The 14,591-nt window shown below is 37.1% G+C and overlaps 1 protein-coding gene across 4 annotated transcripts in view; it reads right to left on the bottom strand.

Moving 5' to 3' along the window:
* The window catches only part of PARD3B (par-3 family cell polarity regulator beta), a 1,099,140-nt gene that overhangs the window by 438,882 nt on the left and 645,667 nt on the right, over window positions 1–14,591 (bottom strand). For all 4 annotated transcript variants that reach the window (XR_007718129.1, XM_050750804.1, XM_050750806.1 and 1 more), the window contains 2 exons: window positions 10,868–11,000; window positions 1,851–1,950 (listed from right to left, as the gene is read on the bottom strand). Coding sequence is in view for 3 of the 4 variants with exons in the window: in XM_050750804.1 (XP_050606761.1) it covers window positions 1,851–1,950; window positions 10,868–11,000 (233 nt within the window). In the remaining variant the exon portion in view is untranslated. The remainder of the gene's footprint in view (window positions 1–1,850; window positions 1,951–10,867; window positions 11,001–14,591) is intronic.

The following is a 14,591-nucleotide window of genomic DNA, read 5'->3' on the forward strand; positions in this document are numbered from 1 at the left end:
TTTTTCTTTCCCCAGTTCACAAAGGAATGGCTTTGCAGAAAAGGGAAGGAAGGAAATCCATGGAGACTTTGAAGCCAAAAAGGCAGTTGCTAAATCCCAATTGATCTCTGAACCATCTCTCTCCCCTGAAGGTTTCTCACCTGAGTACTTCTCTCTAGTCTCCCTTGCACAGATGCTCAGTACCTCTGACTGCAATTGCCCTAAAAGGTATCCAAAGAGTCTCTGGCTTCCAGGGGATATCGACCCTCTTCCATTCACCCAATCCATGTTATACACACACACAAAAACCCAGGTTTCATTATGTGTATTACCCGCTAAAACCCTACAATAAGATTTACTATCTACCGAATGAAGTCTGTATACCTTATTCTTGCACTCTGGGCTTTATCATCTGGCTGATCGGCCCCAAGTTGTGCAAATCAATTTACTCTCTCATCTCCATGCTGTTTCTTCTGCTGCCCTTCCCTCCCAAAATGCCCTTTCTTCCCGGGCTCATCTCATGTCCACCTGCTATTAATGAGTTAGGGTTCAGCTTAAATGACACTTTTACCATAGCATTTTCTCTGATTCCTTTATCTGGAGGCATTCTCCTTGGCCTCAGATGCCCAGAGCACTTTATCTACACCTTCTGGTAAGTATCATTGGAATCCTTGTGTTCCAGTTGTCCCAGGAGTCTACCCGTCAGCCTACCAGCTTCCTGAAGACAGGGTTTATATCTGATTCAGCTTTGCACCATCCCAATCATTTTGTACATATATACAGAATAAACAGTAAGGTAGAACAAATGAAATTATGTTTTAAATGGCTTTTCTTAATGCCAACAAAATGTCATTTTCAATTCAGAATTGAGCAGGCAATGGAAATAAATGGACAAAATTAAATAGGTCCACATTTTCTTTCATGAAACCCCTAGAGATACTGATCTAGAATATTATTGTGATTATCAATCTAGTTCACAAAACTGTAGTTAGCAAGATAACTGACTTCAAAAGTATAAGAATCAGAGATAGCTAAATATAGGTGAGCTTCCACCTAATAGAGTTAGCTATACTCTTGGCATGCTGCTTTATTTTTAGCAGACTGTATTAAAAAACATAATAGGAATGACACTAGCATTGCTGAAAGAAAAATGAAGAAATTTCACAGGATTATCATGGGACACAGAATGGAATAAAACACACAGTTTCTAACAGCCATAATAAATACAGAAAATAGCAAAGGGACAATTTAATGATTTTTAAAACTCATCAGAAGAACAAAATCCATGAATTCCCCTAGTCAAATACTATACATGCTTAGTAAATCTCTCTCACACTTGTGTGATTCTGAAAATTATTGATTTTTTTTTTTAGTTTCTATTACAGAATGGATATAATATTGGGTACCCTCTTCAATATTTTAGATTATATATGGTGTTGCTTTAATTTTTAGATTCCATTAACTTTCTTGGAACATCTATTTTTAAAACACCTTTAGGGTTTGCCAATTACTAATAAAAACCCGTAAGCTTCCCATTTTCTCAGTTTTGTTTGATACCTTCCCATGTCACTTTTCTTTGAGCTCCATGGCTGTAGTTTTTAAATTTGTAAAAGAAAGTTCAACCATTCTCTTAAATATTTTAATAATTTAAGGTGAATCTTAACAAATACCAGAAAGCAAAATATGCCCAATCTAAGCTATTAGCTACGAGAAACTTTCACTGAAGCTTTTGCTAGAAAGGAATTATAGATACTATAAGATTTCTATTCCAGAAAGAAATAGAGTTAAAATAAGTCTACTGAATAACGTTGCTGTGTTCTCCCAGAAAAACAATAACGAGGAACATTTACGATGTATCATTTTATCAATACCTGTGACTGTAATCTTCGAGGCCCAATTCCAGAGCAGAATGTGGTGTTGGAGAAGGTGGAACTTCACTCTCGGTCCATCCGTCATTGGGCAGCAATAGGTCTATAAACAAAGAACAAATGAAGCTGTATAAAGTGGAAGCAGAATCATTCGATGCCTGGTTTGGTTTCAGTATCTCTCTCAGACACAATTTCAGCCAACACATAAACCAGCCCTGAAATAAATAAGTTCTCACACGGAACTGAAGGATCCTTATGAGAATGAATGCCTCTTCTGTGAGGAAATCTAAGCCTTCTAATATGTTTTTACACTGGTGACCTGCAGGCAACCCCTAGCAAACCCACTCCACGCATCTTGACTACCTTTTCCCACCAACAAAAGGCTGACACATACTCATTACCTGTGATCTGTGGAAGATTAACAAAGTCATCTGTTTTATACCTTAACAGTTTTGTAAATAAGACTCGATAGTCAATACTGTGGATTATATGGTGATTAAAGCATTTGCTTCAGTAGCAAAAACTTCTTTTAAAAAATCATGAGATATAATATATCTGTTCACCATCTAGACATAGGAGAGGTAAACACACACACACGTCCTCTTTTTTTCTATCTGTGCCATAATGGTGACACCTGAGTTTAAGGCCTTATAAGGAAAAGACAGGGGTCTAAATCCTGGTTTTCCCACCTACTAAAAATGCATACTTTTCCAGTCTATTCTGTACTAGAAAAATAGATATGTACCTCTAATATCACCACAACTAATAACAAGTAAGGTTGTTGAGATCTTATTGTATAGCAGATTTTATATTAAGCCTTGTACATTATTTCATTGAATGCTCATAATTACTAACCATATTCACTAGTGTATGAAAAGCATTATAGAACATCCCGGTTAAGTGTATGGTTATTGGAGCAAGACTGCCATATTTCCAACCCTACTGCTGTGTAAACATGGCAAATTACTCAACTTCTCCAAGCCTCAGTTTTTAAAGCCATCAAGTGGCAACAAGAATACCTTTACTGGAGGAATATGAGAAATAAATTATATTTAAGCAGTGATTTGTAAATGCAAACTGTTAAGTAAACATAGGATTTTCATTCCGTAGATTGTAAGTTCTACTTGTATCTATTACAGTGACATAGTTGGTAAGATGTATACCTGATTTGTCCCTGAATGACAGAATAAGAGACAAATCTCTCTACCCTTGAGAACTGCTGTTGGTGACAAAACCTGCTTTGGCTTGTTCACGTGCTGGATATGATGGTTAATTTTATAGGTCAACCTGACTGGGCCACAGGGTACCTAGATATTATTCTGGGAGTTTCTGTGAGGGTGTTTTTAAACAAGATTCACATTTAAATAAATAGACTGCCCTCTCTAATGGGGTAGGTCTTGTCTAATCACTTGAAGGCGTGAATAGAACCAAAAGACTGCCTCTTTCCTGAATAAGAGAGAATTCCTCCTGCCAGAGTGACTGTGACATGGGACATTGGACTTTTTCTGTCTTCAGACCCAAATGGAAACATCGGCGCTTCCTCAGTCTCAAGCCTTCAGACTGAAACCACACCATTAGCTTTTTTGGTTCTCAGGCCTTCAGACTCAAACTGCACCATCAACTCTTCTGCAACCCCAGCTTGCTGACTCACCCTGCAGATCCTGGGATGTGCCTATTTTCAAGGTCATGTGAGCCAATTCCTTATCATAAATCAGTTTACACACACACACACACACACACACACACACACACACACACATTTGGTTCTGTTTCTCTGCGGAACCCTGATAAATACACAAGGCAAGGACTTGTTCCAAGCTTTGCCCCAGGCACTAGACTGATGTGGAGGTAGTTGTAGCACTGCTGACATGGCCCTGGGAATGAAACTTGAAGCAGATCTGCTAAGTAGGTGACCAGGGGGAAAGTAGCCCAAAGGCAGCCTGCATTGTGTCCCTGCACCACCTCCAACCCTAGGGGTTCATTGATTTGGTAGTGGTGGCAGCAGTCAGGCATTCAAGACTTGCTAAGAGAAACAGAGCAGAAGGACTGTAATGTAAATTGCGAACAATGGACATCCTAGGACAATTTCCTTTCTGCTGGCTCTCATCTTCTATCCTCAACCTCTCAGTCCATCTTCCACAGTGGGGGTGAACACACTTGTGATCATGTAACTTGTTGCTCAAAACCACTTCAGCTGCACACATTGCTTATGGAATAAAGGTCTATGATCCTGGCAAACAACTTCATCCCCCACTACACATTAGTTTACCATTCCCTGACCACACCCCTTGTGTGCTCCTGCCTCAGTATCTTTGCTATGTAACTGCAAAACCTACTCTACCTGTCAAAGTCCTACCCTTCTCCCAAGGTCCACCTCAGATATCACATTTACTATGAAGCCTTTGCTGTTGCCAAGGATCTGTCACTTTTATAACAGTGGCCGAGAAGACCAGTGCCCACTCTATCTGTGCTCTTCCTCTCTTTCTGGGCATACAGCTGGACACCACTGCTTGGGCCTCTTTATCCCTAGACTAGTTCTTGCAAATGGAATGTGAGCTGCTATGACAAATGTCATTCCCAGTCTCAGTGGTTATGAGAGGGTGCACCTTCCTCACTCTCTCTTCCTTTCCCCGACTATATCACCTGAAAGCCAGGTGACGAGGTGCCCAGCCACCAGGGCAAGGAGCCTAGGTCCTGTAATGACTGCATGGAACACAGCTGCCAAACCTCATTGTGCAGTGATAGGACCAGGAAATACACTTTCACTGTCTATATCTATGCAGTGACACTTTAGGTTTATCTATTAATTCATATTAGGTAAAGTAATTCTTGGATCGCATATATCAAATGCCACTTCTGCAATGAACTATGTATGTATGTATTGTCCTATCAAGCTATTATCTATTTATCTACATCTATTTCTTTTACTAGACTGTAGATAACTTTCCCTTCATGTTCCTCTTTCTCGTTTTCCATGTCTTCTACAGCCTCTTCTCTGGCTAGTTTTATTATAATCATTAAATTTAATTTTTATTACACGCATGTGAATGATTTATGGTTCTTTTTGTGTTTATGTGTTTTTATGTGTGTGTGTTTTTTTTTTTTTTTTTTTTTTAAAGTGGTGATCAGTGCAGAGGTAAGTATCTTGTTTGTTGAGGTAAGTATCTTATTTGTTGACTCTATCCTTGTTACTTTTTTTTTTTTGAGATAGAATCTCGCTCTGCCTCCCAGGCTGGAGTGCAGTGGCACCATCTCAGCTCACTGCAAGCTCCGCCTCCCGGGTTCACGCCATTCTCCTGCCTTAGTCTCCTGAGTAGCTGGGACTACAGGCGCCTGCTACCATGCTCAGCTAATTTTTCGTATTTTAAGTAGAGAAGGGGTTTCACCATGTTAGCCAGGATGGTTTTGATCGCCTGACCTCGTGATCTGCCAGCCTTGGCCTCCCAAAGTGCTGGGATTACAGGCGTGAGCCACCGCGGCCTGCCCCTTGTTACATTTTCTTAAACAACATATTCGGATGCTGTAAGGAATTTTTATTTTCCTCTGAGCCCAAACACCTTTTTTAAGCCCTTGTTTCAGTGTAAAAGTCTGGAATTCTTATCTCCTGTAATAATATTTCGGGATTTCATTGAGTGTATGAGGTACAGTCTTCTTGATGCTCATTTCATGTATATCTATGCCTGTAAATGTTGACACGGCACTCCCTATAGTCATTACTTCATTGATAGCCAAACGGCTCTTCTTTTTAATTATCATCTTTTGTTGTTATCTGTGTTGTGGGATCTATCCCACCAAGACCATATCAGAAAAGAATTTGTAAAAGAGATTGTAACTTTAGACAAAAGGTCAGCAGGCTACGGCCCTGGTCCAAAACCACCTTGCCACCTGCCTTTGCAAATAAAGTTTTACTGAACAGCCATGCCTATTTGTTTATGTATTGTCTATGAGTGCTTCTGCTCTACAATGGCAGAATTGAGTGGTGACAGAGACCTACAGTCCAAAACCTGAAATATTTACTTTCTTGCACTTTAAAGACAAAGTTTTTTGACTCCTGCTTCTGACTATTCTTAAGGACAATAATACTATTGCATTCACCTTTCCACTCCTGATAGTATATTCTGCACAATGGAGGTATCCAATAAACATTAGCCAAATTGAAACATATAATTCAATCTTGGATAGTCATTCCAGACATAGTGCTTTACATGCTACAGAGGGGTAGATACTTGCTGGTCCCCAAGAGGATACACATTAGAAATAATTCTACTATGATGTGTCTCAGAGGACCCCAGGGAATATGGATCCAGTGAGACAGGTCACAGAACCACAACATTTGATTTGAGATGGAGATAAAAGGCCTAACTCAGTGGGTGATGCTAAGCAGACTTGGGGGCAGTGGGTGCCTAAGACAGGATGCACTTGAACTGAAAGAGGAAAAGCAGGAGAAGAGCTATATGGGGGAGACAAGTGCAGTGAAATGAGAGGTAATGCTAACCAGAGGCAAACTGCATGAGGCGATCCCTCGGCCTAGGGTAAGATCTGCCAGCAAGATTCCTCAGAAAATACAGTGTTGGTGTATTTCATTACCATTCAAATGCTTAATAGGATTTTATAGTAAACCCTTGGGACACAACCTCCATCCCTATTACCATCTTGAAGCACCAAACTTATTTCACTACCGGCATTGCTAGCAGTTCTTCAGTATAAATGTGAATTTTCTGGTGCTATGATTTCTACAAACATTAGTTCTAAAAATGCCTTTTTCTGTGTAACATCTTGGCAGGAATAAAAAATAAAATAAAATAACCAAGAACTGTGGGTGGTATGTATTATTACTACAAAAATAAATGGAACACAGAATATCAACATTGGATTTTTAAATATACAAAGGAAAGAAAAAAAAAGTCAATGTTTTGGCTGTAACAGCTCCTCTCCTCACTAGACATTACACGTTGTCAAGTTAATCTTGCTTTTCTAAAGAAGATCCTTGAAAAAATTGGTAATGGCAGTCAACACTCAGGTTTTATAAGCCTTAGTGGCCTGTTACCATCTGACATGGATCTGAAACTCAGGAACTCCCAATAGTCCCCTAAATATAAAATGTCATTAATATTAAAAAGAGGTGATGGCCATGATACTCTTTTATAGCATCATGTTTATAAATTCTGCTATAATTTTTTGGTCTCTAAATCAATAGGCTTACATAAAAAGTAAGAAAATTTCATCTACTGGTCTCTAACAATGAAAATGTAATGAGTCTGTGTTTTGATAGGCCTATATCTTATAATCTAGTATTGTTGCACAGATCTACAAAGAAAATATAAGAATAGATTTTCTCTACTTTTGAAAAAATAATGTTTAATGGAGTCACTTCCTAAAATAAATACATTTGTTATGCTAAGTTGAAAAATTGAGGTGGGGAAGAAAGAGAAACAGGAAACTTGCAGATAGTTAATTTATATATTTTTTTCACTGATGTAAAAATTGTTCTAACTAAATCTATGTCCTGGGAAGAAAAGAACAGACAAAATCTCCCAGTGGTTGTCTGGGGCCACTTGGGCCCAAAGGACTCTATTTGTACCGAAGATATACAAAGTCTGAACATTCTATTGAAGTTCCAGATGAAATTATTACTGTACTGTATTTTCAGCAAGTGCATGGAATGGATTTCCTTATTTATTTATTTTTTTCTGGATGTATCCTTACACATTAACTACTTCTATGGTTTTATTAGTTTAGCCTTTGCTATTATTTGCAGAGATATTATTTCATTTACTTAAGTATCTCAATGTCTTCTGAAAATACATCGTGTGTCACTTAATGGGGATATATTCTGAGAAAAGCACTGTTAGGCAATTTTGTCCTTGCATCAACATCATAGTGTACTTACTTAAACCTAGAAGGATTAGCCTACTTACTCTTGTAAGCTCTATAGTATAGCTATTGCTCCTGGGCTACAATCCTGAACAGCATTTATTGAATATTATAGGCAATTACAACACAACGGTATTTGTGTATCTAAACAGAAAAGCTACAGTGAAAATACAGTATAAAAGATAAAAAATGGTACACCTGCATAGGACACTAACCATGAATGGAGCTTGCAGGACTGGAAGTTGCTCTGGGTGAGTCAGTGAGTGAGGATGTACTAGTAAATTTGAAGGCCTAGAACACTACTGTATGCTACTGTAGACATTATAGACACAATGCACTTAGGTTACACTACATTTCTAAAAAATATTTTCTTTCTTCAATAATCTCCATAACTTTGTTACTTTATAATTTTGAATTTAACTTTTTGAATATTGTGTAACAACAGCTTAAAACACAAACACATTGAACAGCTGTAGAAACATAGTTTTTCTTTATATCTTTATCCTACAAGCTTTTTCTATTATACTTTTTTTAACCTTTTAAACTTTTTTGGTAAAAACTGAGACACAAACACACATTAGCCTAGGCCTAGATAGGGTCAGGATTATCAATATCACTGTCTTCCACCTTCACATCTTATCCCACTGGAAGGTCTTCAGGGGCAGTAACAGGCACAGAGCTGTCATTTCCTGTAACAACGCCTTCTTCTGGATACCTCCTAAAGGAACTGCCTGTGGCTGTTTACAGTTACTTTTTTATAAAAAATAAGTAGAAGTGTACTCTAAAATGATGATAAAAAGTATACTATAGCATTAGGAATTTTTCAGCTCCATTATAATCTTACGGGACCACCATGATATATGTGGTCTGTTGTAGACCAAAATGTCATTATGTGGCACATAACTGTATTTTACAGATACTAAAAATGAAACAAAAGGTACTTACTGTTCATTTAGATGTCATTGGTGTAACTAGGAATTAAACTCTAGACTTAGATAGACACTGGGCCACATGTTGCTAGAGAATTCAATGCCAATCAAGTTTTATATAAAGTCTAGATATTTTAATACAGATGTCCACATTCATGATCATAAGGTAGAAAGAAGGCTGTTTTATTTTGCAGACAACTTGCAATTCCTTTCCCAGGCTCTTTTGCTATTGCAATTTAAGATTTCAGAAGGCAATCTTGTTCTGTCAAGAAAACTTTTAATTTCTTTTTTCTTTTTTTTTTTGCGACGTAGTCTCCTTGCTCTGTTGCCCAGGCTGGAGTGCAGTGGCACGATTTGGCTCACTGCTAGCTCCGCCTCCCGGGTTCACACCATTCTCCTGCCTCAGCCTCCTGGGTAGCTGGGACTACAGGTGCCCACCACTATAATTTTTTTTTAGATGAGAAAAGACAAAATATTGAGTATTTTTTTTAATCTGTATGCTAAGTAAAGTCAGCTTCTTCTTCTTTTTTTTTTTCCCCCTGAGCAGCTGGGATTACAGGCATGTGCCATCACAACTGGCTAATTTTATACATATATATACACATACACACACACACACTTTTTTTTTTTTTTTTTTTTTAAGTAGAGACAGAGTTTTGCCACGTTGGCCTTGAACTCCCGACCTTAGGTGATCTGCCCGCCTCGGCCTCCGAAAGTGCTGGGATTACAGGCATGAGCCACCATGCCCGGTCTAAAGTCAGCTTCTAATGGGCATTCTCAGCAGGTGAAAGGACTCCAATAGTTTCCAGAGACCAATAACCAATGTAAGTCAGACACATGCTGTGGTTTGGAAGACAAACTGAAGACAGGGAGACAAGGATTGAATCCAGACACTGCATGCATCAAATATGCATTCTTGAGTAAATTATTCACTCTCTCTGACTTTCTAGATCTTTATTTGTAAAATGAAGATAATATTACCACTTTGAGTCTGCAAGCAAACTGCTCAACACAGTATCTAACAGACAGCAAACACTTAATAAATGGTAGCAGCTGTTGCTACTACTCTTGCTAAAATGCAGGAATTCCAAGGAATAAACAACATCCCATTCTAATGAGACAATTTAATTCTAGAGCCACCTCAGATTTACAAGTATGTTATGATGGAGTAATTTCACAGCTTGGAACTTGTTTCCACATAGTTAAATTATGATAACATCTTAAGTGTTCAAAACATAGGAATTGATTACATAATATATGGTACTTACCATCAAAAGATACTATGCAACTACTGAATATGATATTGTAGAAGAAGATTCAATGACTAAAAGGCATATAATGTGCTAATTTTAAAAAACAATTTCCTAAACATTACATACATTTCATTATTTCATTTTTTGTATAAATATTTTCATTAAAGAGTCCTGAAAGATATGCATAAAATGTTATTGATTAGGATCTTTGATAGATAGAAGTACGAGTAAAATTAAACTTTCTTTTTATTTGTTTTCTCTAAATTTTCTGCAATGAATATGTATTGCTTTTGTAATAAAAAATTCATGTTGTTAAAGAAAAGAGATACAGGGAGATGAAACAATTTTCTTGGTGACCTGAAGTATATTTTTTAAAAAACCAAGAGGAAAACCCAGATTTTTTACATCTGGAGTTGGCTAGAAATGTGATCCACATCAGATAATAAGAGAAGACAGTGTAGCAAGACAATAACAAGAACATTCCAACCATCACAAGATGGTTTCAGGTTAGGATATTTACCCATTTACCACGCTCATATTAGAATCGAGTATATTCTGTGAATCACGCTATGACCATTTTATGGATTATAAATCCATACATTTTAAAATGTTGGTAGTTATTTACACTTGGTAACTTCCAATATTAGAAGAGCTTAAAAAATAACAGTTTGCCATCTTTGATTCTCCAGTGATCATTTGTTTTATATATAACCCTCCATGTTTGGGGCAGCAAGCACAGAAAGTGTCACTTAAACTAGAGACATTGCCAGGAATCTGATTCACAAGTTCTGAGTCAGCTCTCGCCCCAATCTCTCAGTGTTTGTGACTCTGATTAACAAAGTCTGCACTTAGTCTAATTAATTCCCCTTTACTATTTTTTTTTTTTTTTTTTTTTTTTAGATAAAAAGGCATTTTTGTGTTTTCTTACTCCATTTGCAGTGGATAAAAATGGATAGACTCTTACCTTTCTGTTTGTCTTGTGGACTGTAAGTGCCAAGTGGATGCAGGGTACTGTTATCATTTCGCCTAGAGGTGGTTACAGCATTTTGACAGTTCTCAAAGCATGGCTTGGAAAATGCCCCGCACTCTGCAGGATCCTAAGAGATAAAAGTAAAAATTATATTTGCATTTTTAATATGTTCAAACTTGGTCAGTTGAAGCAAAGTGAAAGAATGATCGCTGTATGAATAGTCTTTCAAGAGTCTATTACACTTAAGTCCTCAACTCTGGAAACTCAAAATGGCCCTATCAGTGAAAACATCTTTGAGTATAAAATAAAAAGTACTGACAATGTGGTGCTAAGGATTAGGAGTGCTGATAGCCAACACAAAAGAGGATTAACTTTATTATTCTCTTTTACCACTTACAACTGGCTTCTTTCAAATTTTCTTCCATCTGGGAGTACAGCTTGTGGCAGTGTCAACACAAGAATACAGTTCATGCCAAGGGTGTTTCTCTGCCAACCAGCTGGTTCCTCTCTCTCTCTGCGCCTAAGTGCATATGCTCTAGGACAAGTCAGAACTCAAGCAGGTTCACCTCTGAAATGCCACCAGTGTGTCTCCATGCAGATACTAGGTCTTTGGCCAGGAGCTAAATCAAACTGCTGTGACAATGCCAGACAGCAGTTCTCCTGAGGGTTTTCCCCCCTATATTTCCCCTTCCTATTTTGATTTTTACAGTCTGTAAACACATTCACAGTTTTCTGAAAACTGCTGTGTCTAGAATAACACCCCATGATCCATCTTCCACAGGTGCAGAAGAGGGAATTATTGGAGGAAGTTGATTATAGAGAACTCTTAACTATTTTTTTCAAAAAGGTTGCAGCAAAGAGAATTGGGGTTTGCTCTTCTTCATATTATTTGTCTCAACAACAGATTTTAAGGAGGTAAATGATTTGGAAGCCATCTCATGACTGTTCCCTTGACCACTGGTGAGAAGAATGTACCACAAACAGCAGCACCCATCCGATTCCCAAAGCTCTTCTGAGAATAGCATTTGCCTAAAACAATGCACTGGATTTATATTTTCCTCTTTGGTTATAAAAATTCAGTGTCTAGCTAGTCAAACAAATACCTAAAACATTCCATTTTTGCATTCTTAATAATTAAAATGTTTTTAGCCGCTGAAGGTCCTTTAGCTTTTTGTCAAGGCTTGTAACACTTTTCCCACACCCAGTGTATTACCCTTTCTTCTGAACTGCTAGTCAAACTGAGCCTGGTATAGGAGGCAAGCTAGTCCTAAATTAAAGCTGTAGCTGTAGCAGGAAAGAGAGCTAGGGCTTGCTTTGCACAGCCTTGTGCTTTGATTTAACAGTAACAACAAGAACAAAAATTTTTTTTCTGCTTCCCCAGCTCTTTGATAAATGACACAATCAATATCCCAACAACTGATCAGTAACCAGCCTAATTAAAGTATTCAGCCTGTAAAATAGAGCCGTCGCAGAGCCCTCCATTAGTGTCCCAGCCAATAAAAAATATAATGGATTTTTAAACATATTCTGCTTTTGCCACGATGAGCTGGCAGCAGGGAAGGAAATGTTTTGGGGAAAGGAAAAACAAAATCAGGTCATAACCCATTTTTTAATACCAAGTCTCTAGGCTCAAATAGAATTACAATTGAACCTCAAGCTCATCCTTTGAAAAATATGTTTCTGTTTAAAATGATTCTGATTCAATCAGGGGCTCATTATGTATTCTTCACAAGGTCCTCATCAAAACTGTTTACATATCTTGTACATCTGGGTAATGTGGGAAAAACCCCAACAACTATATATTTTGACTTTTCTTAAGTAGCTTCTTCAGATTTTGAAATATCAATATAATGTTCAAGCAACCATTTTGGTATTCCTGGCAAATCTAACTAATTGATTTGCCTGAATGTATCAACAGTGCTGAAACCTTTTTTTAGGTTATGGATGCTTTTTATTGTACTGGAGGGCAAGTGCTGTTCCACCAGAGAATACAGCAAAAACACGAGCACACAAAATATGCTCTGACACAGTGAAACACAGATTTGAAGATCAAATAGTTGCAATTTTTTTTCAATTTAATAAAGATAAACTGTACATTAGTCTTCTGTCTTTATAAGAAATAATGCTCTTTAATCTTCATGGGTACTGCAGAAACGCTCAGTAGCTGAGAGTCAAATGCCTGCTCATTCCCCATGGAAAGCATGTAAATATTAGGGAAACTAAAAATGGATCTTGTTTAAATGTCCTCATAGAAATTGCTTTTTGACCCAGTTCTTATTCTTGATCAATTCCCTGGTGATCTATACTAACATGACACTTTCGATGGCAGGCAACAAATGAGTTTCATACTTTCTTCTGATGGAATAATGCCAATCCACCCCAGAGTGTGAGAATTAAAATGAAAATACCTGCAGTAAAGGGGAATGCAAATAGTACAGTGTGCCAACTCAATGGGTCAAAATATATAATGCCTATCTGCTGCCACCTACTAACTCTTTTAGAACCACAGTTATTTCTTTTTTAACTTTTGCTATCTGCACAGGTATGTTATGCTATAGCAGTTTCTTCCAGACTCTTCTATTAGTTGAAGTATCTTTGTTTAAAAAGTCTTAAGGGAGATCTGATACGCAGATGCACAGAAGGGATGACTCAGTCATTCGCAGTTCATCCTTTCAACTCTCTCCAATAAATGGGTTCCGTGGAGTCCTGGGGCTCTAGAGTAAGAACCATCCTAAACCAGATGGAGCCAATTCTCTCAGGGCAGGAAGTAGCAGATAAGGGTGTTATAACTAGGTACATAAGTAAAGCCCATTAAATATTTATGGAACACTGTCACTTAAGCAGACACAAATGTTGAAAATAAGTTTATTATATTTAGTATCCAGTAATTGGCCGATTTAAATGTATTTAACATCTATAAGCTTATATAAAGGAGAGTATAAAAGGTACAGCTACTCCTTTCCAGTAGCTGATAATAGAACAAAGTAAGATAGAGCTTGTAACTTTAGCACTCAAGTTTACTCTCTGAGATGAAGTAGGTCTCAGATGTGACATTTTCATTCACTCGATATTTATTAAGCATCTACTACATGTGGGAAGCAAGGACACATTAAGGGATAAAACAGACAACAATATCTGTCATCTATGAATACCGAGCACTCAATTATGTATGTACTTACACAGCCAGGAAATGGCAAATCTAGGATTGTAACCCAAGCAATTCGAAACTCCAGAGCTGAAGCTTTTAACTACAATGAGCCCACTACCATTAACTCCTGATTAACTTGATAAAGCTTTCGTTTTTCAATTTTTAAGCTGAACTCTTTATTAACACTAGTATTTTATATTAGTTTTTTTAATAGTTTTTTTAAAATTTTGTATATTATTGTATTACACAAACACAATTTGGCCTTAGAGAATATCCTGATATGAGAAAATGTGTGATTTGCTGATGTTTTTCTTAACTTTTAGTACTATTAACTTTTTCTTCTTTCCTTTTTCTAAAATTATTTTATGAGCATTTAATAATTATTCTTCATATAAGAGAAAATAATGCTTTAGGTATTTTTATGTTTTTATGTATAATGTTAGGAATATTATTATTAAAGCTATCATACACTTAGACTCCATGTATAAGTGAAAATATTCTTGATATTTTAAAAACCTTATAAAAAATAATAAAAGATTTCAAAAAACAAGACTCCCATTTATTTAATCA

Source organism: Macaca thibetana, chromosome 12 (genome assembly GCF_024542745.1).
Source record: "Macaca thibetana thibetana isolate TM-01 chromosome 12, ASM2454274v1, whole genome shotgun sequence".
Taxonomy (NCBI): domain Eukaryota; kingdom Metazoa; phylum Chordata; class Mammalia; order Primates; family Cercopithecidae; genus Macaca; species Macaca thibetana.